The 16,225-nt window shown below is 39.5% G+C and overlaps 1 protein-coding gene across 9 annotated transcripts in view; it reads right to left on the bottom strand.

Moving 5' to 3' along the window:
* Positions 1–16,225, bottom strand: part of LOC138745950 (ELKS/Rab6-interacting/CAST family member 1-like) — a 539,260-nt gene that overhangs the window by 466,827 nt on the left and 56,208 nt on the right. For all 9 annotated transcript variants that reach the window (XM_069903518.1, XM_069903519.1, XM_069903525.1 and 6 more), the window contains exons 9-11: positions 5,814–5,951; positions 2,483–2,623; positions 640–780 (exon numbers count right to left, since the gene is read on the bottom strand). In XM_069903518.1, coding sequence (XP_069759619.1) covers positions 640–780; positions 2,483–2,623; positions 5,814–5,951 — 420 coding nt within the window. The remainder of the gene's footprint in view (positions 1–639; positions 781–2,482; positions 2,624–5,813; positions 5,952–16,225) is intronic.

Genomic DNA, 16,225 nt, shown 5'->3' with positions numbered 1-16,225 from the left:
AACGTCCTTATAAAAGACATGTAAGAAAATATACACTAAACCATTTGGAAAATATATGCAGTACATGTTATTCCACATGAAAGGAGTATCTAAACCAATGAGAAGGAAGGCAACATCTAATATAGACAAAAGCCTAACTCTTCAATCTTATCAACTGACTGATAGTCACATGTGCATTTTACCCATCGCTCCACAGGTAATATAATATCTGCATTTTTTTGGAACTATTGCTGTGATTAAAAAAGACGTTTGCATGAACAATAAAACACTCTATTACCAATAAGATGTAACATTAGTTGTTAATTACTTTGAGATATTACTTTTCAAAGAAAGTAATATCTCACTGAATACAAATATTTTAGCTTTGGAACCACCCCCTTAAGACATGCAACAAATAAGGTGAATCAACATAGTCAGGCTTCAAATGATTTGCAGGTCCACTGAAATTACACATGTGAGAATATGCCATTGGCCAACTTTTGATCACTTGAATCAAGCGCAACTAGACTCTGAATGAATTTGGAACTTGTGTAGATCCCATAGCTAATTTCAATTTTAGTACATGTGCACTTCGATTTCTTGGATGTTGAAGACAAAATTACACCGACATCAAGATGAAGGATTTCAATCCAAATATACCTTGCGTAGCTGTTCTTGCAGTCTGGTGTATTCCTCCATTTTCTGTTCAAGAGTCATCTCCAATGCTTTGAGCTTGGAATCCTTCTTCAATCCAGATGATGTCAATGATGCTGCATGCTCTTTGAGGTCCAGTAGCACTGCCTATAGTATTGAATAAATTCAAACTGCAATTAATGACAAGTTTTAAAGTTTTCATTAACATGGTGCATGTTAATGTTGTATTTCCATCCTAGTTCACCATTCTAAACATCCTCATTCACCTGAACTCCTCATATCTATTTTGAATTAACCATTATATTTTTATGCTTTTCCTTTATAATGCAGCTCAAAGGGGGATTTACTCTTGGTTCCATTCTCAACCATCAGATTATAACAACACCATATCTATCAGTGACTATAATTACGCATTTCTGCAGATCCTCAACAATCTGTTCTGAAGTTGCACACCTCCTCCTTGCCTACATGTTTACTTCATTGCAAATTTCTATCTTTCTCAATCTGTATTCAGTTCACTGATTAGGATTCATATCTTTCTTCAGTTTTAAAATTGAAGAACTGAGGCTAGAATAATAAACTACCCACACACTTTCTATTCTGAACCCATGCTTGTATCATAAACTAAGTGTGAAAAATAAAAAAAAATTAAAAAAACTAAGCCACAGCCCAAATTTATTTCCAAGCTAAGCATTTATCTCACATCACCTCTAAACCAATTCTAATTAAAACACAAAAGTCTGCAATCATGGTGGTCGTAGTAAAAACACAGCGAAATCCTGGAGATATATTCCTGACATTTCAGGCCTGAACCCTTCTAGAAATAAGCAGAATGAGCCAAAAAAACAGGATATCTCAGAATGCAGATAATGCTGGCTACGAGAGGAGTCCAGACCAAGAAAAAGTGTTAATTGGATATGAAAAGGGGAGAAGTAAAAATTGATTAAGTCTGTACAAGATAAAACTGGGAAAAGAGAGAGAGACAGAGCTGGGAGAAGCCAACAGCAGAAGACGTGTGTAGTGGGGGGGGTTTAACAAAAGCCAGAGAAGTTTTATGCCACCCTTTTGAAAGGTGTCCAGTCAGAAGATGAAGTGTTGTTCCTCCAATTTGCATGGTCTCAGACTGGCAGTGCATGAGACCATGGACAGACATATCAGTAAGGGAATGGGATGGCGAATTAAAATGGGTAGTCACTGGGACATCCACGCTATTGCTGAGGTGCAAAACAAATTCTGCCGACTTCCATTCATGTGCTACTGATGCTCTGTATCTTTTTGTCATGTCCATTCAAACTATTTGACCCTTTCAATTAGCCTTCACTTCCTTTCATTACAGAAGTTTTTAAAAAACTTTTACACCTCCACAATTCAAAAGCTGTTCAACTGAGATGCCAGCTCCAATCTTTCATGAAATCTGACCAATGTAATTGAAGACAGGCATTAGGAGCATTTACATAATGTTGTGATTTTTTTTAAATTGTTTTCTGAGGTGTGAGGTTTTTTTTTGGCAAACTTGTTTCCAAACTGTAATATAAGCTCATTGATGATGACTTCATATCACAGTTATTTTCACATAAATTGCTAGAGAGTGAATGAGTCAAAACTGAGCATTCCAGCAGGCACTCATGCAAAGTATGTTAGGGGATCTGTAAGGACAGACTATTGGAACATAAAAAATGGAACTCGCAATAGATTGTTTTGTTTTACACAATAAATTAATAATTTTTGAAAATGGTCTTGAGATTCAGACCATTGTCTCAACTGTTTTTAGTTTTGAATATGCAAAAATTAAAAGCATTAAATTTCCTAATTTAATCAAATCTCACTTGGAACACTATTTAGTGCTTACCTCCTTTCCTGAAAGATCACCTTGGAGGCCAATTACTCTCTCTTTAATTTCTTTCAACTCCTTCTTGTATCCATCAATTTCTTCTTCTTTTTCTCTTTCATCTCTTTCTCTTTGGTCTTTAATCCGCTCAATTATTCTCTCCTTCAACAAATTAATACAATTAATCCAAGAATTTTTTTTGAATTAAATGTTCACTCAGAGTGATCATTAGGACATTAAGTTAATGAACATAGAAATCTCCATTGTTGGTGTATTTTATTGTATTCTCGGTACACTGTACTTAAGCATGCTATCAAGAATAGGATCTGAAAACAGGAACTCAGTCCCTTAAAATATGGATGAGCTGTAACTTAACATTAAGCCCAGCTTCTATAAAACTGAAGCACCTTTGGTGGGAAAAAAACCCACTAATATTACATTTGTTTGTGGTTGATGAATTGTATATTAGGTTCCAATGATTTGTGAAACCTTGGCATCAAAAAGTTGTGCTCCCATGGTTAATAAATGTTCCATATTTCCTAACTTACCATAAATCTAATGCATTTCAATTGACTCTTCCCTAAACCATTGCCAGAGTTTGCCCATTCACAATGTCTATTTTTCTTTGTAACTTAGAAACTTAGCTACAGCACAGAAAACAGACCATTCATCCCCTCTAGGCTGTGCCAACCATCATTTCCCTAGTCCCGCTATCCTGCTCCACCATTACCCTCCAGATCTATCACTTCCATGTGCCTATCCAATTTACTCTTAAAACGCACAAATGAGCCCGTATTCACATCACATAGCAGCTCATTCCACACTCTGAGTGTAAAACTTCCCCCATAAACCTCTCCCCTTCATCTTAAAACTATTAGAACTATAACTTTGTCCTCAATTTATGCAAATTACCAGCTGCCTTTCATTAATTGTACATAAAAACAGTGTGCTCATTTTAAAGCACAATTTACTATTCTGACTGCATTTAAAAATGACAATTAATTGATTGCTGCATTGCAATTTTTTTATTAGTGCTGCACACTGAATCATCGAGAAATATTTCCCAAAGCATTAAAATATAATGCTTTACAGCACTTCTTCAACTAGAACACATCCTTTTTTCAAAGACAAACTGATCACTGCTACCCCACCCTTATAGATATTTCAAATCATAGAAAATGGTGTTTCTAACACTGCAGCAGCTCTTTCTGACTCACAGCTGTTCAAATAATTGATATCAACAAAACTTCCAAGCTACAACCCCATCAACTGACACTACCTTTTGAGAATACAATGGTTGAAGTTATTTCTGATAGTGAATGTGCAACTTTCCAGATAAACTATGTGCTGAAAGCAGCTTCATACAGATATAAATTAAGAGAACAGCAAAATATTTTCCATTATTGGCATTATGACATGCTGGATAAAACAAAGCATTCAGTCAAATACAAAGAGTCAGAGTCATGTCGCACAGAGCAGGTCTTTCATCCCATCTCATCCATGCTGATCAAGTTGGCATCTCGGGTAGTTCCATTTGACTGTCCATATACTAAGTGCAACAACATTAGCAAAATGAAGGAACTGATTGTGTAGTTCAGGAAGGGAAACTGGGAAACACAAACTAGTCCTAGTCAAGGGCTCAGCAGTGGAAAGGGTAAAGAACTTAAAGTTCCTGGGTGTTAACTTCTCTGAAGATCTATCCTGGAGCTATCATTCAATGCAATCATGAACAAGATTAATTAGCAGCTATACTTCATTAGGAATTTGAAGAGATTTGGATTGTCAACAAAGACTCTTGCAAATTTCTACAAGTGTATCATGGAGATCATTCTGACTGGTGGAATCACTGTCTGGTATGGAGGTGCCAATATACAAGAAAGGAAGAGGTTATAGAGTGGTGAACTCTGCCATTGCCATCATGGGTATTAGTCCACTCCATTAAGGACATCTACAAGAGGCTATGTCTCAAGAAAACGAACTCTAACATCAAGGTCCCTCACCACCCAGGTCATGCCCTCTTTTTACTGCCACCATCAGGAAGGAGGTACAGGAGTCTGAAGACTAATACAGTTGAAAAACAGCCTCTTCCCCTCTGCCATCAGATTTCTTAAAGGACAATGAACCACAGACAGTACCTCACTTTTTCCTCTTCTTTTGCACCAATTTATTTTTTGTAAATGTAACATTTGTAACAAAATGTACATTTTGTTCCTCTAATGCATTTTGATGCTGCTGCAAAACAACGAATTTTGTAACACGTTCACGACAATAAATTCTGCTTCTATCTTCTATACATCTGTCCAAATGTCTTTTGAATGTTGCAAATGTATCAACTTCTGTGGCTTCCTCTCACAGCTAGCCCGAATCAAAGTACCTTTTTAGTGAATAAATTGTCCCTTAGCTCCCTCTTAAATTTCTCTCCACTCACCTAAAATCTATGCGCTCTCATTCTGGAATCAAAAGAGCAATCACTTTATCCATGCTCAAGATTTTATAAACCTCTGTAAAGTTATCTTTCTAATTCCTATACTCAAGGGAAGAAAGAACCTCTGACTATCCAACCTCTCCCTATAACTCAAGCCCTCCAGCCTTGGCAACCTCCTGGTGAATTTCCTCTGAATCCCTTCCAACTTCCTATATCCTTCCTATAGCTGGATGACAAGAAATTCACACTATTTTCCAAATATGGTCTCATCAACTTTTGTACTCAATACCCCCATCTAATGAAGGCAAGCATGCCAAATGCCTTCTTCACCAAACTGTCCTTCCAAGTAGCCATTATCATAGACTATGCATACACCTGTATTCCTCAGTCCTTCTATTCAACAACATTGTCAGGACCCTACCCTTTAGTGCTCACGTCATACCCTGGTTTGACTTTCCCAAGTGCAACTTGTAAGAGTTAAACTCTATTTGCCACTCCTTGGCCTACCTTCCCAATATCTTGTAAAATGAGATTCCCTTCCTCATTGCCCAACACACTACTACTGCTAAAGGGATAAAATCAATCTTTATTCTATCTTGAAGCATTCAAACATTCATGAATTTGAACGAATTTCAATCCAAATGAATCATCCTAAAATTCTGCTGTGAATATTGTGCTTGACAATAGTATGGAATGGATAATTCTTTTCTATCTATATGCCACAGAAACTTTTGAGGGAAGTACTTTCTAACTTCTCATGAAGATGTCTAAAAATGGTGAACTTTGAGTGAATAATTATTTGTAGAAATCTTCTCACTTGTATTATACAATAATATAAAGCAACCTTGACATGCAATTTTTTTTGTTCAAAATATGTTCCCAAAGTTAATAAAAACAAAGTTTATATCTTAGACATGCATAACTGACCTTCTCTCCAAGAGCTTCTTCAAGTGTAGTTAGGGCCGTATCTGTATTTGTGGTATCAGCCTGCAATGACTTCACACGCTCTTTTAAACTATTCATTTGCCTCTCTTTATCCCTCACTTGCTCCTGCAGATTCTCAATCTGCAAGAAAAAAAATTCAGATTAAATTGGAAATAAGCAGTGCATACAAAATAATTTACAAAGTTGAGTGAAACATTGTTCTCACCATCTAGAGACCCAAACTGTCCTTCCCAGTCACATTCCCTACAATTTAATACACCTATTCAGTTGTTAAAAAACAGTCTGCTCAACATTGGAGAAACCAAGCACAAATGGGCTTTGCAGAACACTTCCATTCAATCGGCCACAGTCACTCTGGGCCTTCCAACTTCCTGTTACTAATTCGCCAACCAACTACCACCGTGATTTGCAACAACTCTTTGTAATAAAGTACATTGTAATCTTGCAGAACTGCTTCTTTTGTCAATGCACTTGCAGCCCTCAGGACTCTATGTTGAATTCAATAAATTCAAACAATCAGCATTTTCTGCTTATGAACTAAATTCTGATGTAAAATCATCCTCTTGTAACATGTACTTGCTTTCTTCCCCCCCCCCCTTTTCATATGCCACCTAACCTACTGAGTACTTCCTGCAATGTCTTTCAGTTCAAATATTCGATAACCATTGAATTTATTATTCCAGAACAATTTGATTAGATCTCCTGAGTCCTGCCATCTCACTCCACTTGCACTCTTGCCGATGAATCAATTAGGATTAAAAAGCATTCACTTCCCTCTCTTAGGTGGCACTACCATGTCGATGATAAGCAATAAACTGCATCTCCATTTCCTCTTTGTGGAAACATTTATATTGTATATGGATCAAAGATTCAAAGAGAGAGGTATATTGTGTATCTAATTCATAAGGTAGGAGCAAACATTAATATCTTTTGTAATTATCACACTGAAAAGAGTCTTACCCCTTTAGCTTAATGACCATATATTGTTGCACATTTCCATGCAATCATGGATTTTTATCTTTATAAGTGCACAGTATGACCCATTTTCATGGTTTGAAGATGTTCAAGAGGGGCAAGGTGACCTGCCTCAATGACCAACAGCCAGTAAAATGATGGCCACCACAATGAAGTACATTGTGCATTTGGTTATGGAGGAAATCATCTTCAGTCTAAAGAAGAATCTGGAACAAGTCAACAGTGGATGCCATCTCACTGGCCCTTCACTCTGCATTCCATCACCTGGACCACACATCAGGCTGTTGCCCATTGACCCTATCTCGGCATTAAATACCAGCAAAGCTAATAAGCAAGTTCAGGAATCTGAGACACCATTTGCAACTGCATTTTCAATTTCCTCATCGGCGAACCTCAATCAGTGAGGATAGGCAACAGCACCTCCTCTTCGATGACCACTAACATGTCACCTTAAGTCTGTGCCTTTCCCCCGTTTTCCCTGTACACTTGTAATTGCACAGCCAAGCTGTGCTCCACAACAATCCAGAAATTGCCTGACACCACCACCTTGGTTGGCTACGTAGTGGGAAATGAAGAGTCAGAATACAGGATGGAGGTAAAGAATCTGGTTGTGGTGCAAGAACAACGACCTTGCTCTCTACACCAGCAAGTCCAAGAATCTTACTGTAGACTTTAGGAAGGAACCACACACCTATCTTCACTGACAAGATGGTGGTGGAGAGAGGTTAGTACCTTCATGTTCCTGGGAGTCCACATATCAGACAACCACTCCAGGAGGCAGCACATCAAAGCAACCATGAAAAAGGCATACCTTTACTTTCTGTATCCTCAGCACCATCTACCCTATCACCTAATTTGGTTGGTATCATCTGCAAATTTAGCACAGTCATCTATTCCATAATCCAAATCATGTATAAATAACACAATAAGAAGCGACCCAAACACCAACACTGTGGAACACCACTGGTAACCGATAGCCAACCAGAATAGGATCCCTATATTCTGAAGGAAAGTAAATCATAACAATCTGTAGACATCGTGGATGAACCAAAACCATAATCCCTATATTCCTACTCTGTTTCTTGCCAATCAGTAAATCCACTACCCATATTAGTATCCTTCCGGTAATTGCACAGGCTCTCATTTTGTTTAGCAGTCTCATGTGTGGCACCTTGTCGAAAGCCTTTAGAAAGTCCAAATACACAACATCTATTGCCTCTCCTGTCTATTCTACTTGTGATCTCTCCAAAAAAAATTTTTTTTTTAAATTGCATAGGTTTGTCAGGCATGATTTTCCTTTAAGAAAACAATGCTGACTTGGGGCTATCTTCTCATGCACCTCCAGGCATTCCGTAACTTCATCCTTGAGGATAGACTCCAACAGTTTCCCCAATCACCAATGTCAGGCTAATAGCTGCCTCTCTCCCTTCTTAAACAGTGGAGTGACATTCACAATCCTCCAGTCCACTGGAACCATGCCAGAATCCATTAATTCCTGGAAGATCATGACCAACTGCCTCCACAATCTCTACAGTTACCTCCTTCAGAACCAGAGGGTGCATTCTATCTGGTCCAGGAGACATATCTATCCTTAGACTATTTAGCTTCCCAAGTACCCTCTCTCTCGTAATCTTGACTGCACTCACTTCTCTTGCCAGAGACCCACAAGAATCTGGTATGCTACTAATGCTTTCAACAGTGAAGAGTTATTTAAAATATTCATTCAGTTCCTCTGCCATCTCCTTATCTTCCATTACAATTTCTCTAGTGTCGGTCTGATGTCTACCTTGTTCACTCTTTTATGCTTTATATATTTAAAAAACTTTTAGTATCCTGATATTATTTTTTGATCTTTCATAAGATATCTTTTCATTCCTAAACACCTTCTTTGTTGTCTTCTCTTAAGTTTTTAAAAGCTTCCCAGTCCTCTATCTTCCCTCTTATTTTTGCTTCCTTGACTGCCCTCTATTTTGCATTTACTTTGGCGTCAACTTCCCTCATAAACCACAATTGTCTCATTTTTCCATTCACAAATTTCTTTCTTTTTCGCTTTTACCTATTCTGCACTTTCCTCATTTCTGGTAGAAACTTCAGCCACTGCTGATCTGGTGTCTTCCCCATTAGTGTGCTTTTCCAATCGACTTTGGCCAGTTCCTCTCATGCAACTGTAATTTCCTTTACTCCACTGAAATACTGACTCATTGGACTTTAGGTTCTCCTTTTCAAATTTCAAGGTGAACTCAATCAAATTGTTGTGATCACTGCCTCCTAAGGGTTCCCTTATCTTAAGCTCTCTAATCACCTCTGGTTCATTACACAGCACCCAATCAAGAACAGCTGATCCCCTGGTAGGCTCATCAACAAGCTGCTCAAAAAGTCATCCCGTAGACATTTCACAAACTCTCTCTCCATATTGACCCAACTTTCCCAATCTACTTTCATGTTAAAATCCCTCATGATTTTCCTATCACTGTCCTTTTGACATGCCTGATTGATTTCCAGTTTTATTTTCTAGTTCACATCCCACCTGCAGTTTGTAGATCTGTACATGATGCCCATTATTTTCCTTTTGCCTTCATCATTCCTTAACTTGACGCATAAGGATTCTACCCCTTCTAATCCGATGTCCCTTCTTTTCAACAATTTAATATTGTTACTTACCAGAATATTCATGCTGCCCCTCGACCTATACACCATGTTCCAATACACCATGTTTTCTTGGATGTTCAGCTCTCAATGACATCCATCCTTTAGCCACAACTCAGTAATGGCCACAACATCGTACCCTCCAATCTGTAGCTATACCACAAGATCATCCACCTTGTTTCTAATGCTGCATGCATTTAAGTTGGATACCTTCAGACCAGTTTTTAAATGCACCATGTCTCTATCATCCCTCCAACTACTATTTTATTTCATTGCCTGCCTGTCATCCTTGCTGCACACTAATTTCGCTTTACTCTTGTTTCCCCCTTCCTCAGATCCAACACTCTGGTTCTCATCCCTCTGCCCAACAGCTATATTAAATCTGCCTGCCAGGATATTGGTCCTCTTTGTATTCAGGTGTAACCCATCCTTTTTGTATAGGTTGTACCTTCCCCAAAAGAGATCCATCTTTCTTGTACTAACTGCAACTGTGAATATATATATTTATTGATTTTTCTCCTTTAATATTTATTGATCTTTTCTGGTCTTTCGTGATAAACTCTCATTGCATGCTCAAACATTAGGAAGTTTGCATATCATGTTTTTCAGGTTACTCAGATTTTCACAAATTGTCACTAAAAAAAAATCACAAGGTAAATTCAAAGAAACAAAAATAGTTTGAAATTAACTATAATTATTGTACCTTCATCCAATTAAATTGGAATGATGCTGGTCTCCTTAATATTAGAGATTTTTTTTAAATCAAAAAGATATCCTTAAGAGCAATTAGATTTCAAAAGTATATTTGTTAACTGATACATTTGGGGATTTTTTTCCAATCATAAAATTATCTGTCAAAACAAATTCTTCACTTTGTTGGTGCATTCAAAACATTTTTTTTTAGAACTCATGGTCAAAACATTTTCAATGTCACTAAGGCAAAGGTGAGAACAGATATACTAGATCTAGATGTTTAGTTATTGGATTCCTGAACTATTTAATTTAAAGAATTTTAGAACAGGAAGTCATTGGATAAATAAGGCTATTCATTTATCTGTGTCTGCACTTGCACAATGATATAGTGAATCTGAAATAATTTTATACTTTCAGAAGTATTTCATTTTATGCTTCTCATCCTGACAGCATAATTCTTTCACAATCCAAAAACCCCATTTGAAACAAGCTCAGTTTTCTAAACAGGCGAGGCAGATTTGTAATAATATATAATGCCACTTAATTCGTTCCTTGTAATATCTGAAAGAGTACACACATGCACTACATCCAAACTCTGAGGGCAAATGATCTTCAACATTGCAAACTCAAAAATACTCATCAGGAACTAACTAGGTGCAATTTTGCTCAGATGTCATTCTCTTGCATAATTAGCCACTTGGATCCTTGAACTTTGTCTGTGCAATTAACTTCATTTCTGGTCATGGGATTTCATTCAGATGCATTTAGAGAACCACTTCTGCTTCTCATTTTTTTTTAGTTCTGGCAAATGATAATGAGATGAGGTCAAAATCTGCATGTTTGAGAAGCTGAGTGAAAATTTGTTTTTGTTTTTCAAGCTGATTTTTTTTTTTCAAGAGCTTAACTTTCAGAGTACAATGATGTGAATAATTTTCTGGTATTCTTCTTTGGCTTGGCTTCGCGGACGAAGATTTATGGAGGGGGTAAAAAGTCCACGTCAGCTGCAGGCTTGTTTGTGGCTGACAAGTCCGATGCGGGACAGGCAGACACGGTTGCAGCGGTTGCAGGGGAAAATTGGTTGGTTGGGGTTGGGTGTTGGGTTTTTCCTCCTTTGCCTTTTGTCAGTGAGGTGGGCTCTGCGGTCTTCTTCAAAGGAGGTTGCTGCCCGCCAAACTGTGAGGCGCCAAGATGCACGGTTTGAGGCGTTATCAGCCCACTGGCGGTAGTCAATGTGGCAGGCACCAAGAGATTTCTTTAGGCAGTCCTTGTACCTTTTCTTTGGTGCACCTCTGTCACGGTGGCCAGTGGAGAGCTCGCCATATAACACGATCTTGGGAAGGCGATGGTCCTCCATTCTGGAGACGTGACCCATCCAGCGCAGCTGGATCTTCAGCAGCGTGGACTCGATGCTGTCGACCTCTGCCATCTCGAGTACTTCGACGTTAGGGATGAAAGCGCTCCAATGGATGTTGAGGATGGAGCGGAGACAACGCTGGTGGAAGCGTTCTAGGAGCCGTAGGTGGTGCCGGTAGAGGACCCATGATTCGGAGCCGAACAGGAGTGTGGGTATGACAACGGCTCTGTATACGCTTATCTTTGTGAGGTTTTTCAGTTGGTTGTTTTTCCAGACTCTTTTGTGTAGTCTTCCAAAGGCGCTATTTGCCTTGGCGAATCTGTTGTCTATCTCATTGTCGATCCTTGCATCTGATGAAATGGTGCAGCCGAGATAGGTAAACTGGTTGACCGTTTTGAGTTTTGTGTGCCCGATGGAGATGTGGGGGGGCTGGTAGTCATGGTGGGGAGCTGGCTGATGGAGGACCTCAGTTTTCTTCAGGCTGACTTCCAGGCCAAACATTTTGGCAGTTTCCGCAAAGCAGGACGTCAAGCGCTGAAGAGCTGGCTCTGAATGGGCAACTAAAGCGGCATCGTCTGCAAAGAGTAGTTCACGGACAAGTTTCTCTTGTGTCTTGGTGTGAGCTTGCAGGCGCCTCAGATTGAAGAGACTGCCATCCGTGCAGTACCGGATGTAAACAGCGTCTTCATTGTTGGGGTCTTTCATGGCTTGGTTCAGCATCATGCTGAAGAAGATTGAAAAGAGGGTTGGTGCGCCATTGTTAATGGAGAAGGGTTCAGAGAGCTCATTGCTGTATCTGACCCGACCTTGTTGGTTTTCGTGCAGTTGGATAATCATGTTGAGGAACTTTGGGGGACATCCGATGCGCTCTAGTATTTGCCAAAGCCCTTTCCTGCTCACGGTGTCGAAGGCTTTGGTGAGGTCAACAAAGGTGATGTAGAGTCCTTTGTTTTGTTCTCTGCACTTTTCTTGGAGCTGTCTGAGGGCAAAGACCATGTCAGTAGTTCCTCTGTTTGCGCGAAAGCCGCACTGTGATTCTGGGAGAATATTCTCGGCGACACTAGGTATTATTCTATTTAGTAGAATCCTAGCGAAGATTTTCTGGTATATTACTAAAATAAATACCAAGGTTTAGCGAATTTGAAAGCAAGCTCGAGTGTAACAGTGAAACTGTTACAAAGGTTTCCCATTACGCAACAAAAAGACCTCTAATCTTCTACAAATAAAAAATGTCCATACTTCACATTTTCAGATATAAACTTGTACCCAAGATCTTTATTTACATTAATGCCCCTATGAGTCCTGTCAGTTACTCTAGACTTTCATCATCTGTTCAGCCTCCAAAAGTACAATCCCTCACAGTGGGCTGGACTAAACTCCATTGGCCATTTCTCTGCCTGCACCAACTATCAAGTACCCATTTACCTTCATACCCAATCCCATTTATGCCTTTTGCTCCATTTTCCTGATAATCATTGAAATGATGATTTAATATTTATGCCATTTTGCTAACATGGCTACTACTTACTCAATTAATAATTATTAGTTATTAACTAATCCTATTATATTTTCTCCAGTCCCCTCAATCCCTCCAAAGTCTTTAAATCTGACCTACACACTAGGAGCAATTTGCCAGCTAATGCATTAAACCACACTTCTTCCAACATGGGAAAACCAAATGGAACACCAAGTAGGGTCTCCCAAGTGGTCTCATGAAAACATGACACAGACAGTCCCCAAGGGGAAGGACAACAAGTCATTGGAGTTGAGAGGCAGCTGCTCTACAGTTGTGCCTTCGTGCTACTAAGTTGTTAACCGATATATGTGTCTATTTCATCACCCCAATCTGGCTTTCAGGATAGATACATCCTCCTCTTTTATCATTGTCAAGCACTTCTACCTTGCAATTGCTCAAAGTGACTAGTTAAAGTATGAAATACAATGTTAGAGGTAATAATGAGGCAAGATTCATTTTACAGAATTCAAAAGTATCCCAGAACACAAGCCAGTATCACATGACCCTCTTTGCCAGATCAAGTATTTGGCTGCAATGTTAGATCCATTGATGTATCAAATTTTTAAAAATCAGTTTGCCTTCACCTAAGGGCATCCTGAGATGGGAAGGAATTGTAAAAATGGGATAGGCTCCAACTTAACTGGAATAGGACCTATGTGCAAGCAGAAAGAGCAAATAAAATGATGGCAAACACTTTAAATGAATAGGAAAGGGAAAGAAGTCACAAAAAAGTTAGTAGTCAATATTGAAACAAAACTGGGAAAGAAAGCAAAGGAGGACATTGATGATTAGTGAACAGAGTTACAGAACTGTAGTCTTCAAAGATATCTAACTATAAAGTGAAAGGGAATCTTATCGCAGAATCACAGAGATCACAACACAAAGAAATTATTTGACCTTTGTTAGCGCAAATGCAGCTTGTCCCACCACTTCCCCCTAACCCTAACCCTTTGATTTTCTGATTTTCTCTTCCTGAGTCAACAATCAACTCCCTGGTTTTGATAACATTGAGGATGAGGTTATTTTTGTTGCATCATTCAGCCAAGTGTTCAATCTCCCTCCCATATGCTACTTGGTTTATCAATCCTGTGTGGGATCCTTGTCTCATCCCTCCTGCCCTGTCTTATTTACACTACTTCTGTATCCTCATTCTTAATGAAGAGTTTCAGCTTGCAATGCTGACCATTCTTTTTCTTCCATTGATGCCACTTGTCCTACTGAGCTCCTCCAGCATATTGTATTTAGCTTCAGATTCCAGGATCTACTGTAACCTGTATGTCTCCAGTATCCTGATCTAAATCGAGTTTTCAGTGTTTTCCCCATTCTCTGGCAGACTCTCTGGACTTTATGCATCACTTTCTACAGCTGATATCAGGCACATTGTGATGAAAAGCAAAATTAAAACTGCATCATCCATGAACAAGACATGTTTATTTAGAAGTTCTACAATGGTACAAAGTTGCTGATGCATTTCCTTCACTGTTGATTAAAAAGCACAAAGGTTGTGGCGTTCACCAGCTTAAACAAAACGACATTCTCATTTCCACTTCAGCACAATGTTTTAAAATCTTTAAGTACAGGGTGCTTCCATTTATGAAGTTTACATCACATAAATAATAGTACAACAGCACACTCTAGTGTACACAAACTAAACTGAAAATAACTATACCAAAAAAATCCTCTTTTTCTTTGACTCACAAGGGGTGGCCTTGAGTACCAGCATGAGCTGCAGCTATGCCTGGCTTTTTGTGGGCTATTTGGAGCAAGGATCCTCAACTCTTCAATGAGGACTACTTTGGTGCTGCCCTCGTGCATCCATCATGAGCTCATTGTCTTTATCTATTTCCACCCTGACCTCAACTTCACTTGGGTCATCTCTAGCAACTCTCTCTTTTCTCCGACTCTCAATTTCCATCTCGGGAGACAAATTCTGGATGGACATTTTCTACAAGTGCATTAACTCCCACAGCTACCTCGACTATACCTCTTCACACCCTGTAAGGATTCTATTCCTTTCTCTCAATTCATCTGTCTCCATCGCATCTGCTCCCAGGATGAGGTCTCATGCCAGATCATCATAGATGTCCTGCTTCTTCTTCTTCTTAAAAAAAAAAGTGGCTTCCTCTCTATCACCATCAATTCAGCCCTCACTCGTACATCTTCCATTACCCACACATCTACCCTGGTTCCCCCCACCCCTATACTCAATAAGGACAGGATTCCCCTTGCCCTCACCTACCACCCCATTAGTGTCTGTAGCCAACATATCATCCTTCACTCTTTGCACTATCAGACACATCTTCCCTATTCCACCTTCCTCAGGGGATGCTCCCTCCCTACGTCCACTCATCTCTTTCCACCCATTGGACCCTGGCACCTAACCCTGGGACCGCAGGAAATTCTATCCATCCCACACCTCATCCCTCACCACCTTTCAGGGAATCTGCAGGAGTCATTTACTTCATCCAGTGCTCCTGTTGTGGTCTTCTCTACATCAGAGAGACTGAACACAGACTGAAGATCGCTTCATTGAGCACCTTAGCTCTGTCTGCCACAGTAGCAGGGATCTCCCAGAGGAACCCATTTTCATTCTCCACCGCATTCTGACATGTCTGTCCATGGTTTTGTGCACTGCCAGACTGCGACCACCTGCAAATTGGAGGAGGAATACTGTCTGGGCACTCTCCCACATTAGCATTAACATCAACTTCTCCAGTATCCATTAGCTCCCATGCCTCTCCCCCATCGATCCCTATTTTCCCTTTCCTCTTTTTCTGTATCTCTCTTTCCTTTTCCCTTTGTCTCCAGCTCTGCATTCACAGAGCCACCCCCTCCCTGATCATTTCTCACTTTTCTTTTTCTATCCATGTGAAATTATCACTTTTTGTCTGTTGGTCTTTGTCCTCCCCCTGCTCTTTTTTACCTTCTCCCCAGCATTTTAATTCAGGTGCCTGCCTGCTTTTAATCTGCCTGCCGAGAAGAAGGGCTCAGGCCAAAAAAGTCAGTTATATACCTTAACCTCCTATGGATGCTGCAAGTACTGCTGAGTTCCTCCAGCATTTCTGTATTTTTATTGCAATAAATATTTGACCCATCATGTTTGTGTTGATCAACAAAAGTGCTACCCAACCTTTTCCCATATTCTAGCACTAGGTCTGTCAAAATTCAAGTGCTCAATCAAGTCCTGTTTTAACGTGCTGAAGATTTCTA

The sequence above is a fragment of the Narcine bancroftii genome, chromosome 11, assembly GCF_036971445.1.
Source record: "Narcine bancroftii isolate sNarBan1 chromosome 11, sNarBan1.hap1, whole genome shotgun sequence".
Classification (NCBI taxonomy): domain Eukaryota; kingdom Metazoa; phylum Chordata; class Chondrichthyes; order Torpediniformes; family Narcinidae; genus Narcine; species Narcine bancroftii.
Note: the sequence above shows the minus strand (reverse complement) of the source record. Positions and strands in the feature narration are given on the sequence as shown.